Source organism: Ranitomeya variabilis, chromosome 3 (genome assembly GCF_051348905.1).
Source record: "Ranitomeya variabilis isolate aRanVar5 chromosome 3, aRanVar5.hap1, whole genome shotgun sequence".
In the NCBI taxonomy this organism is placed as follows: Eukaryota; Metazoa; Chordata; class Amphibia; order Anura; family Dendrobatidae; genus Ranitomeya; species Ranitomeya variabilis.
Window position 1 is genome coordinate 643,549,237 of NC_135234.1, and position 21,129 is coordinate 643,570,365.

General features: G+C 40.3%; 2 protein-coding genes across 7 annotated transcripts in view; one reads left to right on the top strand and one right to left on the bottom strand.

Annotated features, from left to right (window-relative positions):
• Nucleotides 1-21,129, bottom strand: part of LOC143816821 (retinol dehydrogenase 7-like) — a 368,622-nt gene that overhangs the window by 333,671 nt on the left and 13,822 nt on the right. The window lies entirely within an intron of this gene.
• The window catches only part of LOC143816820 (retinol dehydrogenase 7-like), a 77,768-nt gene that overhangs the window by 55,072 nt on the left and 1,567 nt on the right, over nucleotides 1-21,129 (top strand). For all 6 annotated transcript variants that reach the window (XM_077297684.1, XM_077297686.1, XM_077297688.1 and 3 more), the window contains 2 exons: nucleotides 1,486-1,744; nucleotides 9,526-9,692. In XM_077297684.1, coding sequence (XP_077153799.1) covers nucleotides 1,486-1,744; nucleotides 9,526-9,692 — 426 coding nt within the window. The remainder of the gene's footprint in view (nucleotides 1-1,485; nucleotides 1,745-9,525; nucleotides 9,693-21,129) is intronic.

Below are 21,129 nucleotides of genomic sequence, written 5' to 3' on the forward strand. Positions count from 1 at the left end.
CACATTGCAGCTTTTGTTTGCCATTCAACCCACAACATCGTTGCACTTGTCTCAGTTCGCTAGTGGTGTAGTGCGCTGAACAAACTAGAAAAAATAGATACTGACCAGGATCTCAATTATATTATCATATTACTTATCCCTAAAATTATAAACTTTATTAATCGAACCTGTATGTTGGTTCCCACCACAAAATTGACCACACAATACAAAAAACAAATACTGTGCTCACATACAAACACTGAATTAAAAATGGGGTATACTAGGCATCCCTAGTGAGCACTAGACTCACACTTGCCTGACTGTGGGGGCCAGTTCTGTCCAATTTTTACACACTGATAGCATTTGAAAAGCTGGTAATTCATATGCGGGTACAGTAAAATCACTCTGACAGGTTAGAAGAGAATAGATAGAATAGATATATTCACATAGAATACAAATATATATAGATGCCAGATGTCAGTACACATACATATATTTATATATATATATATATTACATAGATAGATGGTTAAACCGATAGGAAAAAAAGCCGGTTATTCAGCATCCGCGGTAGTGTAAAATCACAGCAGGAGCCGACAAGATAGAGCTGGAATACATACAGTAAATACATATAGAATAGGTAAATATATAGATGACCATGACAAATACAATTAGTACAGTGTGTGTGCAAATTACTGTACAAGTATTTAATTAATAAAAGATTATTTATTGGAAAAAAATGACGTGGGCTCCTTTTTCATAACCAGCAGAGGGAAAGCCAACAACTCGGGGCAGATGTTAATAGCCCGGGAATCGGGTAATACACATGGAGTTTCCCAGGCTATTATTATCAGCTCACAACTGTATACTTAGCCTTTACTGGCTATTAAAATGCGGGACCCAAAAAAAATGAAGTGGGGTCCCCCCCATAATTAATAGCCAGCAAAGGCTATGCAGACAGCTGCAGGCTGATATTAACAGCCTTGGAAGAGGCCATGGATACTGCCCCCTCCCCCAGCTAAAACATCAGCTCTCAGCCGCCCCAGAAAAGGCACATCTCTAGTGCACATCTCCCTGTAGTGGTGGCAAGTGAGGTAATAGTTGGGGGGGTTGATGTCACCGTCAGGTAGTATTGAGTTTTTGTTTCTTTTGACTTGCTGCTTATAGTTTTTTGATAGATGTGAACTGGCCAGATTTCGCCATGTGATATGAAAAGGTATCACAAAATATTTAGTTACCAAAGCTAGTGACTGCAGACAGATTCTTACTATCAAGATGGCTGAGAGAAGATGGACTATTTTCTTCTGACAGAAAGTTAGAAGTTGTTTTGTGAAAAATACAAGAACACTGTTATAATGTGAGCAAGGTTATGGGGTTACTGGAAAGATATGTGTTTACTTGTGTTCCTGTTGAGAAAAAAATAAAAGTTGATAAAGTATAGCTATATAAACAAATAACTATATGCTTAGATACTGTGTTTTATCAGTTCTGTTCTCTACATTGCAGGGCTCTGGGGCTTGGTTAATAATGCCGGCTATGCCCTCGTTCTTGCTCCCAATGAATGGCAAAAAAAAGAAGATTTGCTGAAGGTTATGAATGTGAATTTGATTGGTATGGTGGATGTGACTGTACATTTACTGCCTCTTGTAAGAAAATCCAAAGGACGTATTGTTAATGTATCTAGTTCTTTGGGAAGACTGTCCACTATTGGTGGAGGATATTGCCTGTCAAAGTATGGTGTGGAGGCTTTCTCTGACAGTTTAAGGTAAGTTTGAGCATGATTATGAAAAACTTCTAATATTAGGAAGATTGATGCAGATAAATGCTATTAAAATAGCTTGTATTAGTGGCATAACTTGAAGCATTTGGCAAATCTGGGTAGGTTTTCAGAAACAGTGGAACTACGAAGATGAGCATGTAGGCCAAGCATGGTGCATGTGTGAGCTTGCCAAGCTTCACAACAACCACCAGGTTACGGCCATTATCACATACGATCATGCCTGGTTGTAGGTTCAGCGGCGAGAGCCACAGATCTGTCTGGTCTGTTATTCCTTTCCGTAACCCTGCTGCAGTGTGCGGTTTGTCTCCTAGACAAACAAGCTTCAGCAGAGCCTGTTACCGCTTCAGTGAGGCAGTGCTGCAGAGCTTCCAGCTTACGATTGATGCAGATGACGTGCTTTGAGATAGCACATTGGAGAAGGAGGATGAGGAGGAGCAGGATGGGGTTCAGGAACTGGTGCAGGTAGTGAAGGAAAGCCTGATGGAAATAGGGCCAGCAATACTCAGCGTCAGTAGCATGAGTGCAGTGCCAGGGTGGGATTCGCCCCCTGCTTCCACAATGTTCACCCAGTGTGCAGTCAGGGAAATGTAGCAACCTAGCCTCAAGCGCTTGTTTACGTGTTGGTCGTTAAGTGGACAATCCCAGTAACCGTGTTGGTAAGGGCATGGGTGATGTTCCTGGACACATGCTGGTACAAGGCGGGGACACCACAACAGGAGAAATAGTGGTGGCTGGGAACCGAGTACTGAGGGACCAAATTTGTACACCTGCTGAATGATAATTTTCGTTTTTTATTTCAAACCAACAGAATTTCATGCAAAGTAGTTTCTACAGTATATGTATATATATATATATATATATATATCATTAGTCAATTTTTGTAACAAAAAAATTTGTCTTTGGGTGAGAAATATAATACTGATAAATTTTTGAACAAGTTTTTTGAGGGTTATATACCAACAAAATGTACTCAGGACCACAGAATAGTCTACAGGTGAGCAATATCATGCCAATAAATTTTTAACAAGTTTTTTGAGGCTTTTATAGCAACAAAATATACCCAAGAATATGTAATACCTTATGAATGAGCAATATAATACCAATAAATTTTTTTAGATAACATTTTATTGTTTTTTTTTAATACAACATAAACAAACATTAACACAAATTCCCATACAAACCCCCCGTCCTCCCACCCTTTGTTCGTTCTAGAAACTGCTGATGCAGTTTAATAATTATTGGTATAAAAATGACAGATTCTGCAATATTTTCCAAAGGTAATTACACATATTGTATAATAGTAATCACATTATCAATACAAAGACAATGAACATGTACATAGAAACATGGGAGCAGAATGTTGTATTCTATCATTTTGTGATGTGTGCACATCTTTGTCCAGTAGACCCATATTAGTCATGTGTAACTTAGGTTGTTCTACAGTATATTTAATGCAATATTCCAATGTATACCCTATTTCAAAGTGAGAAATCTACCCAGCTATAGAACCCAGTAATGACAAAATTGATGAACCATGACAGGCTTTACATCCCTTTCCTCCAACCGAATTCATTAATGAATCTTCTAACTAAATTCTCTAAATTTTGGAGGAGAATTACTTAACTAGTGTGCTGCTATACTTTTTCTAATTTGGTAAAGTGCCCTTTTAATAGACAATCTTTCTTTTTTGTCTTCAATTACTCCATCTACATACCCCATCACACAAACTATAGGTTGCAACGTGACGTTTACACCAAAGACACCATTTAAGTAAGCAACATTGGGTTTCCAAAAATCTTCAAGAGAACTACACACCCAGAACATATGTCAAATATCAGCGGAACCCATTCAACATCTTGGGAATGCATAATTTGCCCTCACTCCTATTTTATGGAGAAATGTAGGAGTTCTATACACCCGGTGTAATAGGTATAACTGTGACATACTCTGGGCTTCAATAGTGGACAGCTGTGGGTCTGATTACATTATTATAGTTGTGCTCAAAAGTTTACATACCCAAGCAGATTTTTTCTTTCTTGGCCTTTTTTCAGAGAATATGAATGGTAACGCCAAAACTTTTTCTTCACTCATGGTTAGTGTTTAGGTGAAGCCATATATTGTCAAACTATTGTGTTTTCTCTTTTTCAATCATAATGACAACTCAAAACATCCAAATGACCCTGATCAAGATTCCACATACTCTGGTGATTTTGGCCTGATAACATGCACAGAAGTTGACACAAATGCATTTGAATGGCTACTAAAGGTAACATCCTCACCTGTGACCTGTTTGCTTGTAATCAGTATTTGTGCATAAAAGCTAAGTGAGTATCTGGGATCCAGACAGACTCTTGCATCTTTGATCCAGCCACTGATGTTTCTGGATTGTGAGTCATGGGGAAAGCAAAAAAAATGTCAATAGATCTAGGAGAAAAGGTAGTTGAACTGTTTAAAACAGGAAAGGGATACAAAAAGATATCCAAGGAATTGATAGTGCCAGTTATCAGCGTTCAAACTGTGATTAATAAATGGAAAATCAGGTAGACCAACAAAAATGTTGCCCACAACTGCCAGGAAAATAGTTCGGGATGCAAACAAAATCTTACAAAGAACATCAGCTGAAATACAGGACTCTCTGAAAACTAGCGGTGTGGCTGTTTCAAGATGCACAATAAGGAGGCACTAGAAGAAAACTGGGCTGCATGGTCGAGTCACCAGAAGAAAGCCATTACTGTGGAAATGACACAAAGTATATCACCTACAATACGCAAAACAGCACAGAGACAAGCCTCAAAACTTCTTGAACAAGGTAATTTGGAGTTATGAGACCAAAATTGAACTATTTGGCCACAGCCATAAATGTTACATTTGGAGATAGGTCAACAAGGCCTATGATGAAAGGAACACCATTGCTACTGTACAGCACAGAGGTGGATCGCTGATGTTTTGGGGATGTGTGAGCTACAAAAGAACAGGAAACATGGTCAAAGTTGAAGGAAAGATGAATGCAGCACATTATCAGCAAATTGTGGGGGCAAATTTGCACTCCTCAGCCTGGAAGCTGCGCATGGGAAGCACTTGGACGTTCCAACATTATAACGATCCAAAATACAAGGCCAAGTCGACCTGTCATTGGCTACAACAGAACAAAATGAAGGTTCAGGAGTTGTCATCTCAGTCTCCTGACCTCAATATCATTGAGCCACTCTGGGGAGATCACAAGCGCGCAGTTCATGCTAGACAGCCCAGGAATTTACAGTAACTTGAGGCTTTTTGCCAAGAAGAGTGGGCAGCTTTACCATCTAAGAAAATAAAGAACCTCATCCAAAACTACCACAAAATTCTTCAAGCTGTCATTGATGTTAGAGGGGGCAATACACAGTATTAAGAAATGGGGTATGTGAAGTTTTGATCAGGGTCATTTAGATGTTTTTGGCTGTCATTATGATTTAAAGAGAAAAAACACAATAGTTTGACAACAAATGGATTCACTTAACCACCAACAATGAGTGGAGAAAAAGTTTTGATGTTATCATTCATATTCTTTGAAAAAGGCCAAGAAAGCAAAAATTTGGCCGGGTATGTAAACATTTGAGCACAACTGTATAACTATTGAGATGGTTGTTTTGACTGGATTTTGGGTCTTGTCTGATTGGAAAAGGTCACTCCCATAATCCAGTCTGGGTCTCACAGGCATAATAAAAGGCAGCTGGAGTAGCTCAGCAGGGTGTAATAATTGTGATGAGGCTGGAGAAAGGCATAGCTGATGTTCCTGTGACACCAAGTTTGTGAGATCCTTTGATTTACTCTCTTAGCCAAAGATGGAATTGTTATTAATTTCTGCTTCCTTTTTGAGCTGGAAAGTTTATGAAGGACAATAAATTTTATTGCAAATGTAAAATTATACAGAGTAACCGGCACCAGGCTCATGTGAGTCACGCCACCCTTTATGGAAACAGGATATCTTGCGGACTTTCCGACGTGTGCTAGTAGCAATCAATAGGCGGTGCTTCACTGAAGAAGGTGTATATGAACAGTCCGATACAATAAAAGAAAAAAGTGGCACTCACCGAAGATCTTGCTGAATTGTGGTTTGTCCTTTTATTGAAGTTTCACAACATAACGAACTTTACATGGAGAGGCGGCAGGTGAGGGATAGGGTGCGGGGAGTGAGGAGAGGACTACGGCCGTTTCGCGCTTGTGCGCTTCCACGGGTCCAGGATTTTCCTAAATGGTCAGTGCAAATGACAGTCAGTCTGATAAAAGTCATCACCCATTAGATTATACATCGAATTTTATTGAAGAAACCTCCCAATGATAACAGTATAATCTCCAAAATGAATAAAAACTGAAAAGTTGTGAGTTTTTGGAGAGTTTCTGCTTGTATTTCTTTGCATGAAGTCAGAATAGCCTCCCAGAGCTGCTGTTTTGATGTGAACTGCCTCCCACCCTCATAGATCTTTTGTTTGATGATACTCCAAAGGTTCTCTATAGGGTTGTGGTCAGGGGAAGATGGTGGCCATACCATGAGTTTATCTCCTTTTATGCCCATAGCAGCCAATTACTCAGAGGTATTCATTGTCATGCATGAAGATGATTTTGTTCCTGAAGGCATGTTTCTGCTTTTTAGACCATGGAAGAAAGTTGTCAGTCAGAAACTCTATTTACTTTGCTGAGGTCATTTTCACACCTTCAGGAACCTTAAAGGGCCCTACCAGCTGGTTCCCCATGATTCCAGCCCAAAACATGACTCCTCCACCTCCTTGCTGACATTGCAGCCTTGTTGGGACATGGTGGCCATCCACCAACCATCCACTACTCCATCCATCTGGACCGTCCAGAGTTGCTCGACACTCATCAGTAAACAAGACTGTTTGAAAATTAGTCTTCATGTATGTCTGGGCCCACTGCAACCGTTTCTGCTTGTGGACACTGTTTAGGAGTGGCCGAATATTAGGTTTATGCACCACAGCAAGCCTTTGAAGGATCCTACACCTTGAGGTTCGAGGGACTCCAGACGCACCAGCAGCTTCAAATAACTGTTTGCTGCTTTGTAATGGTATTTTGGCAGCTGCTCTCTTAATCCAATGAATTTGTCTGCCAGAAAACTTCCTCATTATGCCTTTATTTGCATGAACTCTGTCTGTGCTCTATTTCAGTTACAAATCTCATCAGAGTATGATGATCACTCTTTAGTTTTTGTGAAATATCTAATTTTTTCATACCTTGTCTAAGGCATTGCACTATTTAACGCTTTTCAGCAGCAGAGAGATCCTTTTTATTTCCCATAATGCTTGAAACCTGTGACCTGCATAATAATGTGGAACATCATTTTTGAGTAGTTTTCCTTTAATTAGAATCACCTGGAAAACTAATTATCACATGTTTTTAAGACTGATTTCAGTGATTCATTGAGCCCTGAGACACAATACCATCCATGAGTTTATTGGAAAAAACAAAACAATTAAATCTTTAAGACACTTAAATCCAATTTGCATAATAATTTGGAACACAGTGTATTATTATTGTTACTATCATCATCATCATCATTGTCATCTGGTCTAGGCTATAATTTGCCCTTAATAACTTTGAAATTCAAATTTGCCAGGTTTGGCAACTTTTTTTAACTAAATTTGATTTGCGGATAGTATAATTGTTCTGAAATGGTGTGTCTAACATTCTGCCATCTTCTAATAGGCATGTTGTTTTATGTGTCTAAGTGGCCTGAATAATTTGGAAAGAGACATGAGCGAGATGGGCAATCAAGGATAATCAGTGGCAGTTACAGTGCCTTGCGAAAGTATTCGGCCCCCTGGAACTTTTCAACCTTTTCCCACATATCATGCTTTAAACATAAAGATACCAAATGTAAATTTTTGGTGAAGAATCAACAAGTGGAACACAATTGTGAAGTTGAACGAAATGTATTGGTTATTTTAAATTTTGGAAAATTGGAAATTTGGGAAATTCAAAAACTGAAAAGTGGGGCGTGCAATATTATTCGGCCCTTATACGGAGACTTGATTACACACAAGTGGATTATATTTATCATCACTGGGCATTTAGGACAACATTGGATCATTGGAGATCCACTATGAACTTCTGGAGTGAGTTTGCTGCACTGAAAGTAAAGGGGCCGAATAATATTGCACGCCCCACTTTTCAGTTTTTGTATTTCCGCAAAAATTTAAAATAACCAATACATTTCGTTCAACTTCACAATTATGTTTCACTTGTTGTTGATTCTTCACCAAAAATTTACATTTGGAATCTTTATGTTTAAAGAAAAGATTGAAAAGTTCCAGGTGGCCGAATACTTTTGCAAGGCATTGTGTGTAGCGTCATATTGGCATGTGACCCTTTTGTAAATTCACTGCAGTTATTACATAGAAATGGCCCTCACTTAGTGATCTGATGCTAGGGCAGGGAAGAGAAAAAGATGGAGAAATCCCACACAGCTGAAAGGTATTTTGGGGAAGTCCATGCAGTCTTTTCTTGACTACAGTCATACATTGTATAAAATTATCACTGCCATTTTGGAGGAATTCCCAGAAAAAATACATACAATGAGATACGACCTTCACAAAACCCTGTCTGATGACAAATGCACACTTAGCAGGATGCAGCAGGCCTCCACTGATAAAGGCTAGGAGCGGCACAGGTGCAAACTACTTGATAAAAATAACCACCCCCACCCTCCAAACATTGCAGGGGTTGGCTGCCTAGTAGAAAAAATGCACATTGATATAACTCACATAGGACGCCAGTCACACTGATAAGTGTGGTGCACAGTGTCTGGTATGCAACCTATTAATGACGCCCCTTGTATTAACAGGTGGGCTGCCCAGCACTATAATATGCAGCACACAGTGACAGACGCCCCAGAAAAACCTAACCAACATAAAGAGGCCTGGCCACATCCTGCAAAAAAGGATATGATATAGTGCAAAAAAAATGTATGCATATGATAAACACATACACTATATGAGGTATTGGTTTAATATTTTGGCCAAAATAAAGTAAGCCCGTAACCCAACGTCAAGTGTCCTCATAATATTGCAGGTCCTACCACTAATATAAAAAAACAGCTAACATAGAAAAAACTCAGAAAAAATACATACAATGAGATACGGCCTTCCCAAAACCCTGTCTGATGACAAATGCACACTTAGCAGGATGCAGCAGGCCTCCACTGATAAAGGCTAGGAGCGGCACAGGTGCAAACTACTTGATAAAAACAACCACCCCCACCCTCCAAACATTGCAGAGGTTGGCTGCCTAGTAGAAAAAATGCACATTGCTTTAACTCACATAGGACGCCAGTCACACTGTTAAGTGTGGTGCACAGTGTCTGGTATGCAACCTATTAATGACGCCCCTTGTATTAACAGGTGGGCTGCCCAGCACTATAATATGCAGCACACAGTGATAGACACCCCAGAAAAACCTAACCAACATAAAGAGGCCTGGCCACATCCTGCAAAAAAGGATATGATATAGTGCAAAAAAATTTATGCATATGATAAACACATACACTATATGAGGTATTGGTTTAATATTTTGGCCAAAATAAAGTAAGCCCGTAACCCATCGTCAAGGGTCCTCATAATATTGCGGGTCCTACCACTAATATAAAAAAACAGCTAACATAGAAAAAACTCAGAAATCAAATTAGCAGTCACTTCATTCAAATTTGAACTGATTCTGATGCCACTTTCTCTGTCACCCCAGCTCAAAGATTTAATGTGTTTTTTTATTATTTACAGAAGGGAACTACGTGAGTTTGGAATAAAAGTCTCCATTATAGAACCAGGCGCTTTCAAAACACCTATGATGTATTCAGCTGATGCTCATTTAAATAACTTAAAGCGCCTTTGGGAAAATCTCCCCAAAGAAATTAAAGACAGCTACGGCAAGAATTACTATGAGCAATGTAAGTTGTGTATAGATCTCAATCGGTGTGTCAGAAATCCTTATTGTAGCTAGGGTGAATCTGCGATCAGAAGATGTGTATCAAAGACACCAGGCCTGCCTACAATTTTATTTTTCCAGAAAGTGATAAAATGTAACGGTCTAAGCTCATATTAGCATCAGAGGATCTATTAGAAGTTGAGGACTTTTTTTTTCTTATTAAACCATTAGACAGCTTGCTAAGACTCATTATAAATCAATAGATTTCATTGATATCATATGATGATCCGACAGTACATTGTTGTCTCTACAATACAGACAGAACAGAGTCATAGCCTTCATGTTACCCCCATTTGCAATCTATGTATTTTGCAGACGTCTTCCTTCTTCTGCATCCAGTTTGTCTGCAAAACCCTTTCAAGATTTAACAAAAGACAAGAAGAGCGCTTACTCTGTACACAGCAGTGTAAAGGAGACATGATAATACAAATGAACACATTACACAGATTAAACCATTGCATGTAACATATATAGCACAATATTAGCAAAATCCTGGACAGTTCAACGGGTTGCAAAGTAGGTTCACATAGCAACAGGTTATTTTATATGTATGAGGGTGGCATACCCATTTTTACCCCCTTTGTCTAAACTTTTACAAGTGGAAGCAAGCACCAAAACACCAAGAGACCACTACATGGTGGATATCACGCAATTGGGGCCACGTCTGCATTTACTTTTGTGGGTAATACAGAATTAGCAAAAAATGCCTAGGGGTCTTTTATGGACAAGTTATAAGGGGTTGCCAGAACTGGGCATTGCACCTGACAGGTAACTTCATCATATTGTGTAAATATGTATATATGCAAAAATTGTATAGGATAAGAGTGACCATTATATTATTTTTGCATTAGAAAAGTGATTTTCTTAAAAATTTTAATTAGCTTTTTTATTTTGAAAATATTTTTTATTCAAAACTGGGAATTTAAGAGGCAGCAATCATGCTATCCTTGAATTTTGGACCATAAGAGGAGGAAGACCAGCGAGGACTCAGACTCTAAAGTAGAAAGTCAGATTTTAATGGACTCGAAAAGCGGTTAGGAAAGGTCCAATGCCTGGATGTTCTAAAAGACAGAAATGTCCAAGAAGGATGGGAGATTTTGCTAAATGAAATTCTCACTGCAATATCAGTAACAATTCCGAAAAAGAACAATTGAAAGCATTTAAAAATATCAGGATGGATGAACATAGAACTTAAACACTAAAAAGGAAAAAAGAAATGTATATCAAATGGAAAGAGGGGGGCATATCTAAAGAAGATTATAATTGTATCTGCAGGGAATACAGGGAAAGTGTTAGAACAGCTAAAGCCAGTAAGTGAGGCTTGCAAAGGAGACCAAAAGAAACAAAAAATGGATTTTTGAGGTATGTCAAAAGCAAAATATAAGTCAAAGATGTTATAGGATTTTTACAAGCTGAAAAAGGGTAAAGTGGTCAAAAATTAAGGTGAGAAAGCCGAACTTTGCATCTATGTTCTCTAAGAAAGCAAATGTAACATCAACATATCTTCACTGCGCTATCGAAGGAATAAAATAATCTGCACTATCTGAAAACAGAGAGATGATGACGGAACACTTGGCTAATTTAAATGAGTTTAAATCTCCTGGTCCAGGTGACTTACATCCTAGGTTACTGAAAGAGATAGCAGAAAAAATTGCAGAACTACTAGCCAGAATCATTCAAAATTCCTGGAGAACAGGAGAAGTCCCAGAAGATTAGAGAAGGCCAAATGATGTCCCTATCTTCAAAAAGGAAAGGGGATGGAGCCGGAAAATTACAGGCCAGTGAGCCTTACTTCTATACCAGGGCTATACCAGGAAAGATCTTTGGACAAACTATTAAACAGTATTTATGTAAGTACTTGGATGAAAATACAGTAATTAACCAGAGCCAGCATGGCTTTGTAGCAAATATGTCATGCCAAACTAATCTAACCTCCTATGATGGATTCACTGACTGAATGGATTAGAGAAAAGCGATAGATCTAATATATCTCGACTTCAGCAACACATTTGATAAAATATCTCATACTATCATTATTGAAAAAATGGCCAAGTATGGAATTGACAAGGCTACGGTTAGGTGGATTTATAACTGTCTCAGTGATCCTATTTAAAGAGTGGTAATAAATGGTTGCATATCCAATTTGAAGAGTGTTTCAAGTGCGGTACCTGAAGGCGCTATCTTGGCCTTAGTGTTGTTCAACATTTTTATAAATTATCTAGACAAGTGAACTGAAGGTAAACTAATCAAAATTGCAGACGATTCCAAGCTAGGAGGAATAGCTAACACTAGAGAAGACCGAGAAAGCATTCAGAAGGATCTAGATAAGCTTGAACAATGGGCAGAGACTAAAGGTACCTTCACACTAAGCGACTTTACAATGATAACGATAGCGATCCGTGACGTTGCAGCATCCTGGATAGCGATATCGTTGTGTTTGACAGGCAGCAGCGATCAGGATCCCGCTGTGAGATCGCTGGTCGTTGCTGAAAGTCCAGAACTTTATTTCGTCGCTGGATCTCCCGCTGACATCGCTGAATCGGTGTGTGTGACACCGATCCAGCGATGTCTTCACTGGTAACCAGGGTAAACATCAGGGTAAACACTGGTAAACAGGGTAACCAGTGTCTTCACTGGTAACCAGGGCCGCGCTTAGTAACCTGATGTTTACCCTGGATACCATCGTAAATGTAAAAAAAAAAACCACATACTCACATTCCGGTGCTCGGCGTCCGCTTCCCTGCACTCCTCCTGCATCCTGTGTAAGTGCCGGCTGTAAAGCAGAGCGGTAACGTCACCGCTCTGCTCTGTGGGAGATGCCGGAGATGTTCGGCGCTGACACAGGATGCAGGAGGAGTGCAGGGAAGCGGATGCCGGACACCGGAATGTGAGTATGTGGTTTTTTTTTTTACATTTACAATGGTAACCAGGGTAAACATCGGGTTACTAAGCGCGGCCCTGCGCTTAGTAACCCGATGTTTACCCTGGTTACCAGGGGACTTCGGCATCGTTGGTCGCTGGAGAGCAGTCTGTGTGACAGCTCTCCAGCGACCACACAATGACTAAACAGCGACGCTGCAGCGATCGGCATCGTTGTCTGTATCGCTGCAGCGTCGCTTAGTGTGAAGGTACCTTTATACAATGGTGACCAAAAGTTTTGCATTTTTTAAAAAGTGTGATTACTTCTGGCTGGTTGTTGCGATGCCATTTTGCTGGTGATGAATTGAAAGTAAAGTGCATGAAGTTGTCATAATGCAAGACCTTAATTTTAACCAAAATGCTTTAGAATTTAGGTATGGCCATTTAATTAAAAAAAAACCTAACTGCCAAAAGTTTTGCATATACTATTTATTGATCACAATATACAGGGTAATTAATTGTTTACAATGCCATTACTTAGTATTTTGTAGCATAACCTCTTGCTTTAATTATTGTACCACACCGACGGGGCACTGAATCCCCAAAGGTATTAAAGACATCCTGAGGGATCTTGCTCTATTCCATTTGCAAATCTGCAAACAATTCATCTTTATTGCAATGGGTATGGGCCCCGAATCGTCGCTCTAACTCAACCCAAAGGTGCTCTATAGGGTTTTAAATCAGGTGATTGGCTTGGCCATTGTAACAGGCGAATATTTTTCTTTGCTAACCAATTTATTTATTAAATGGTACATGTGCTTAGGATCATTGTCTTACTGGAATTTCCATCCCCTGCTTACTTTGGTTTTACAATGTGGGAGCATTACTTTCTTCAGTATATCCTTGTACATGGTAGCATTCATATTTCCATCCATTCTATGAGCGGGTCAATGGCAGATGCAGAAAAGCAGCGCCAAACCATGACATTGCCACCACCATGTTTCACTGTAGGTTTTTGGTACCTTACATCATTACGTTTTCCAATTGGGTGGTATATATAGTGCTTGCCAAGCATATTGAACTTGAATTGTTCCAACCACAACATCTTAGACCAATCTGCCTTTTTCCATTGGCTGTGTTTTGTGGCAAACTCAAGTCAGACCTTCTGGTTCTTTGCAGAGATGAAAGACTTCTGGACTGAAACTTGTGAATTCAACCCTACTGCTCTTAGCTATTGCACCACAGTATGGCAACTCACTTTGATCCCATATTCGTCTTTCGTTTCATGCAAAGTCTGTAGAGCTCTTTTATAGACATCAGATACTGACTTTTTCTTAATAATGTGATCAACTTTGGAGGAAGTTTTCTGTGGTCGTCCACTTCTAGGTTTGTCAGCTGTTCTATAACCTTTTTTCTTTCTGTATTACAGTATATGTGACACTTGACTCTCAGTTCAATTCAATAACTACCTCTTTTTGGCTTTTGCCTGGCTTAACTCTCAGAATAATATACTTTCTGAAATCTGGTGATAAATTTGGCTTTGTTTTTGCCATGTTTTAACAGAAAAACAAGAAAAAAAATTTTGGTCCAGTAAATGTTGAAAACTAACGCAAAAAGGATAAAACAATGTAAAAAACAATTTTCATTCTTATAGCTGACAACCATTTGCTTCCGGTTTACTAAAATCACCAAGAAAATGGCATCTCACAATCCAGACAAAAGTAATCACACTTTAAAAAAGCAAGAAGAAATGTAAGATTCTACAACTGGTTAAAAAAAATTACATTTACAGAATGAGTGGAATAGAACTGCACATGACAGATTACAGACTGCACATGAGTCAACAGTGTGATGCAGCAGAAAAAAAAGGTAAACACAATTCTGGGAGGTATTAACCCCTTCACCCCAAAGCCTGTTTTCACCTAAGTGACACGGCCAATTTTTACAATTCTGACCACTGTCACTTTATGAGGTCATAACTCTGAAACGCTTCAACGGATCCTGGTGATTCTGAGATTGTTTTCTCATGACATATTGTACTTTATGATAGTGGTAAAACTTCTTCGATATGACTTGCATTTATTTGTGAAAAAAACAGAAATTTGTTGAAAATTATGAAAATTTAGCAATTTTCAAATTTTTCGTTTTTTATGCCCTTAAAGGGAACCTGTCACCTGAATTTGGCGGGACCAGTTTTGGGTCATATGGGCGGGGTTTTCGGGTGTTTGATTCACCCTTTCCTTACCCGCTGGCTGCATGCTGGCCGCAATATTGGATTGAAGTTCATTCTTTGTCCTCCGTAGTACATGCCTGCACAAGGCAATCTTGCCTTACGCAGGCGTGTACTATGGAGGACAGAGAATGAACTTCAATCCAATATTGCAGCCAGCATGCAGCCAGCGGGTAAGGAAAGGGTGAATCAAACACCCGAAAACCCCACCCATATGACTGAAAATTGTTCCCTCCAAATTCAGGTGACAGAGTCCCTTTAAATTAGAGAGTTATATCACATAATATAGTTAATAAACAACATTGCCCACATGTCTGCTTTACATCAGCACAATTTTGGAAACATAATTTTTTTTGTTAGGGAGTTATAAGGGTTAAAATTTGACCAGCGATTTCTCATTTTTGCAACAAAATTTGCAAAACCATTTTTTTTACGGACCACCTCACACTTGAAGTGACTTTGAGGGGTCTATATGACAGAAAATGCCCAAAAGTGACACCATTCTAAAAACTGCACCCCTCAAGGTACTCAAAACCACATTCAAAAAGTTTATTAACCCCTCAGGTGCTTCACAGGAATTTTTGGAATGTTTAAAAAAATTGAACATTTAACTTTTTTTTCACAAAATTTTTACTTCAGATCCAATTTGTTTTATTTTACCAAGGGTAACAGGAGAAATTGGATGACAAAAGTCGTTGTACAATTTGTCCTGAGTACGCTGATACCCCACATGTTAGGGTATACCATTGATTGGGCACATGGCAGAGCTCGGAAGGGAAGGAGCACCATTTGACTTTTGAATGCAAGATTTGCTGGAATTGAGATCGGAACCCATGGCTCAATTGGAGAGCCCCTGACGTGCCTAAACAGTGGAAACCCCCACAAGTGACACCATTTTGGAAAGTAGACCCTCTAAGGAACTAATCTAGATGTGTGGTGAGCACTTTGAACCTCCAAGTGCTTCACAGAAGTTTATAATGTAGAGCCGTAAAAAAAAATTCATATTAATTTTCACAAAAAATGATCTTTTTGCCCCAAATTTTTTAATTTCCCAAGGGTAACAGGATAAATTGGACCCCAAAAGTTGTTGTGCAATTTGTCCTGAGTACGCTGATACTTCATATATGGGGATAAACCACTGTTTGAGCACATGGCAGAGCTCAGAAGGGAAGGAGCATTGTTTGACTTTTCAATGCAAAATTGGCTGGAAGTGAGATCGGAACCCATGTCGCCTTTGGAGAGCCCCTGACATGCCTAAACAGTGGAAACCCCCCACAATGGACCCCATTTTGGAAAGAAGACCCCCTAAGGAACTTATCTAGATGTGTGGTGAGCACTTTTAACCCCCAATTGTTTCACTAAAGTTTAGAATGTAGCGCTGTGAAAATTAAAAAAATCATTTTTTCTTTCCACAAAATGATGTTTCAGCCCACAATTTTTTTTCCCAAGGGTAACAGGAGAAATTGGACCACAAATTTTATTGTGCAATTTGTCATGAGTACGCTGTTATCCCATACATGGAGTGGAACCACTGTTTGGGTGCACGGCAGAGCTCGGAAGGGAAGGAGCGTCGTTTGAAATGCAGACTTAGATGGATTGGTCTGCAGGCGTCATGTTGCATTTGCAGAGCCCCTGATGTACCTAAACAGTAGAAACCCCCCAAAAGTGACCCCATATTGGAAACTAGACCCCCCAAGGAACTTATCTAGATGTGTTGTGAGAACTTTGAACCAACAAATGTTTCACTACAGTTTATAACGCAGAGCCGTGAAAATAAAAAATATTTTTTTTTCCACGAAAATGATATTTTAGCCCCCACATTTTTATTTTCCCAAAGGTAACAGGAGAAATTGGACCACAAAAGTTGTTATCCAATTTATCCTGAGTAAGCTGATACCCCATATATGGGGGGAACCACTGTTTGGGCGCACGGCAGAGCTCGGAAGGGAAGGAGCGCCGTTTGAAATGCAGACTTAGATGGATTGGTCTGCAGGCGTCATGTTGCATTTGCAGAGCCCCTGATGTACCTAAACAGTAGAAACCCCCCACAAGTGACCCCATATTGGAAACTAGACCCTGCAAGGAACTTATCTAGATGTGTTGTGAGAACTTTGAACCAACAAGTGTTTCACTACAGTTTATAACGCAGAGCCGTGAAAAAAAAAACAATTTTTTTTTCCACGAAAATGATATTTTAGCCCCCACGTTTTTATTTTCCCAAAGGTAACAGGACAAATTGGACCCCAAAAGTTGTTCTCCAACTTGTCCTGAGAACGCTGATACCCCATATGTTGGGGGGACCACTGTTTGGGCGCACAGGAGAACTCGGAAGGGAAGGAGCACTGTTTTAGTTTTTCAAAGCAGAATTGGCTGGAATTGAAATCGGATGCCATGTCACGTTTGGAGAGCCCCGATGTGCCTAAACAGTGGAAACCCCCAATTCTAACTGAAATTGTAACCCCAACCTTAACCCCAGCCCTAACCCTAGCCCTAACCCCAACCCCAACCCTAACACTAACCCTAACCCTAGCCCTAACTCTAGCCCTAACTCTAGCCCTAACCGTAGCCCTAACCCTAACGCTAATGGGAAAATGGAAATACATACATTTTTTAAAAATTTTATTATTTTTCCCTAACTAAGGGGGTGATGAAGGGGGGTTTGATTTACTTTTATAGCGTTTTTTTGGCGGATTTTTATGGTTGGCAGCCATCACACACTAAAAGACGCTTTTTATTACAAAAATAGTTTTTGCATCACCACATTTTGAGAGCTATAATTTATCCATATTTTGGCCCACAGAGTCATGTAAGATCTTGTTTTTTGCGGGACGAGTTGACATTTTTATTGGTACCATTTTAGGGCACATGACATTTTTTGATCGCTTTTTATTCCAATTTTTGGGAGGCGGAATGAACAAAAACCAGCAATTCCTGAAATTCTTTTAGGGGGGGCGTTTATACCGTTCCACCTGTGGTAAAATTGATAAAGCAGCTTTATTTTTCAGGTCATTACGATTACAGCGATACCTCATTTATGTATTTTTTTTGTGTTTTGGGGCTTTTACACAATTAAAACTATTTTATATAAAAAAATAATTGTTTTTGCATCGCTTTATTCTGAGAGCTATAACTTTTTTATTTTTCTGCTGATGATGCTGTAAGGCAGCTTTTTTTTGCGGGACAAGATGACGTTTTCAACGGTACCATGGTTATTTACATGCGTCTTTTTATTCCACTTTTTGTTCGCCTGTATGATAATAAAGCGGCGTTTTTTGCCTTGTTTTTTTTTTTTTTTTTTTGCGGTGTTCACTGAAGGGGTTAACTAGTGGGATAGTTTTATAGAGCGGGCAGTTACAGACGCAGCGATACCAAATATGTGTACTTTTATTGTTTTTTTTTATTTACATAAATAAATGGATTTATTGGGAAATGTTTTTTTTTTCTTTATTTGGGGATTTTTTTATTTTATTTTTATACATTGTATCATTGTATTTTTTTTTTTTTTACTTTTTACCATTGTCCCAGGGTGGGACATCACTGTTTTACATCAGATCGTTGATCTGATAGTGTGCATAGCAACGATCTGACAGGCACGTTCCACAGGCTTGCCGGCGCCTGCACTCAGCAGCTCTCAGCAGGCGCCGGCAAGCCAGGTCAGTAAATGACCCGGAAGGAGTCCCGCGGCCATCTTGGATCCGGGGACTCCTTCCAGGTCACCGGAGCAGCGCGATCTCGTCTCGTTGTTCCCTGCGCGATCCCCCTCTATGCCGCTGTCACTATTGACAGCGGCATCAGAGGGGTTAAATGCCCGCGATAGGCGATAGCGCCGATCGTGGGCATTGCTGCGGGGTGTCAGCTGTCATATACAGCTGACACCCGCACTCGATCACCACAGCGCTCAGCGCGAGACCGCGATGATCGAGCCACCGTACTAGTAATGCGGCTGGCACAAATGCAGTGCCGGCAGCGCAGTACTAGTACGGCGCATGTTGCGTAGGGGTTAAGAGAGTCATAGAGTCTAGATCTCATAAAGTAATTACTAGTGTTGAGCGGGTATACTCGTTACTAGAGATTTCCCAAGCATGCTTGGGTCGTCTCCGAGTATTTCAGCGTGCTCGGAGATTTAGTTTATGGTGGCTGCATGATTTGTGTCTGCTAGACAGATTAAACACATGTGAGGATTGCCTGTTTGTTAGGGAATCCCCACATGTATTCAAGCAGTCTAGCAGCCGAAAATCATGCAGCTACGTCGACATAAACTAAATCTCCGAGCACGCCAAAATACTCGGAGAACACCCGAGCATGCTCAGGATATCTCGAGTAACGAGTATACTCGCTCATCACTAGTTATTATCCTTCTCTACCCTTCTTGGTCAAACCTCAACTGGAATACTATGTCCAGTTCTGGGTAGCACATTTTAATAAAACACATTGAAAAACTGGAGCAAGTTCAGAGATGAGCTATCAGGATGGTGAGCAGACTGCAAACTATGTTCTAGGAGAAACTGTTAAAGGTTCTGGGAATGTTTACCTTGCAAAAAAAAGGCTAATAGGAGACTTTATAGCTATCTACAAATATCTGAAGAGATGTCACAGTGTAGAGGGATCATCCATTTTCTCACTTGCACCTGGAAATAAGAGAAGCAATGGAATGAAACTGAAAGGGAGAAGAGATTAGATATTAGAAAAAACTTTTGACAGTGAAGGTGACCAATGAGTTCAATAGGCTGCCATGAAAATTGGTGAGTTTTCCATCAATTGAAGTCTTAAAGCAGATGCTGGACAGACATCTGTCTGAGATGATTTAGTGAATCCTGCATTGATCACTTCCAATTCTAATATTCTATGATTCTTAATTACATTACAGAAAATCCATCTATTAAATCTATCTTACCCTTTAATATTATAGAGGTTGTCCAGGACTAAACTACTGATTATCCATAGGAAAAACCTTAGATAAATTGTAGAACTTGACAGTAGTGTTGAGCGATACCGTCCGATACTTGAAAGTATCGGTATCGGAAAGCATCGGCCGATACCGGCAAAGTATCGGATCTAATCCGATACCGATATCCGATACCCATACAAGTCAATGGGACACCAAGTATCGGAAGGTATCCTGATGGTTCCCAGGGTCTGAAGGAGAGGAAACTCTCCTTCAGGCCCTGGGATCCATATCAATGTGTAAAAGAAATAATTAAAATAAAAAATAGGGATATACTCACCTCTCCGGCGGCCCCTGGACTTTACCGCCATAACCGGGAGCCGTTGTACCTAAGAATGCGCGCTTGAAGGGCCTTAGATGACATCACGGCGCTCTGATTGGTCGCGTAGCGGTCGAGTGACCGCTACGCGACCAATCACAAAGCCGTGACGTCACCTAAAGTCTTTCAAGCGCTTGAATGAGCGCCGTGACGTCATCTAAGGCCCTTCAAGCGCGCATTCTTAGGTACAACGGCTCCCGGTTACGGCGGTAAAGTCCAGGGGCCGCCGGAGAGGTGAGTATATCCCTATTTTTTATTTTAATTCTTTCTTTTACACATTGATATTAATCGCGATACTACAAAAGTATCGGATCCCGGTATCGGAATTCCGATACCGCAAGTATCGGCCGATACCCGATACTTCTGGTATCGGAAGCTCAACACTACTTGACAGTAAATGTACAGAACTGTGGTGTACCACTTCATGTTAGGTGTCGAGTTCCCGCAGATGCACAGGAGGAATCTTGAACCATGTCCGCTGCAGTCTCCCATTCTCCTCCAGCCACAGTGGTGCCTGCTCAGCGGAGACGTCAATCCCAGCCTCTGGATCAAGCTGATACTGTGCGCTTGGTTACTGCTGCCTTTCCAGGCTCTGCCTTTGTAGCCAGCACTGATCAGCAGCCAGCAGGCGTTTCATGGACTAAGTCCTGCTTTTCCCATACTGAACATGCCCATGGGATGACCTCCCATTGGAGGTCGGGGGTCACATGCTCAGGTCCTGTTACAACTTCTATTGGACCATCAGGAAGGTCCCGGAGCACCACTACTATAAAAGGTTCGCTAGTGTAAACCTGTTAACATGTGTGTGTGGATGTATGCTTGTCAATGTATGAAAGCTTTGAGTCATTCCCCTTCCTAGAGTTGTTGACTGCTCGCGAATGGTGGAGCTACCTAGCGCCTGACAGTGCGATCCTGCACATTTAACACAAGAGACAGTGTCTATTACCAGCGCCGCCAGTGCGGTGCCCTGCGCAAATAGTGCGCTTTCCTGGCCCAAGTTAGGGTGGTTAGTGGCGTTCGCCAGAGTGGCGCTGCACGCACTCTTG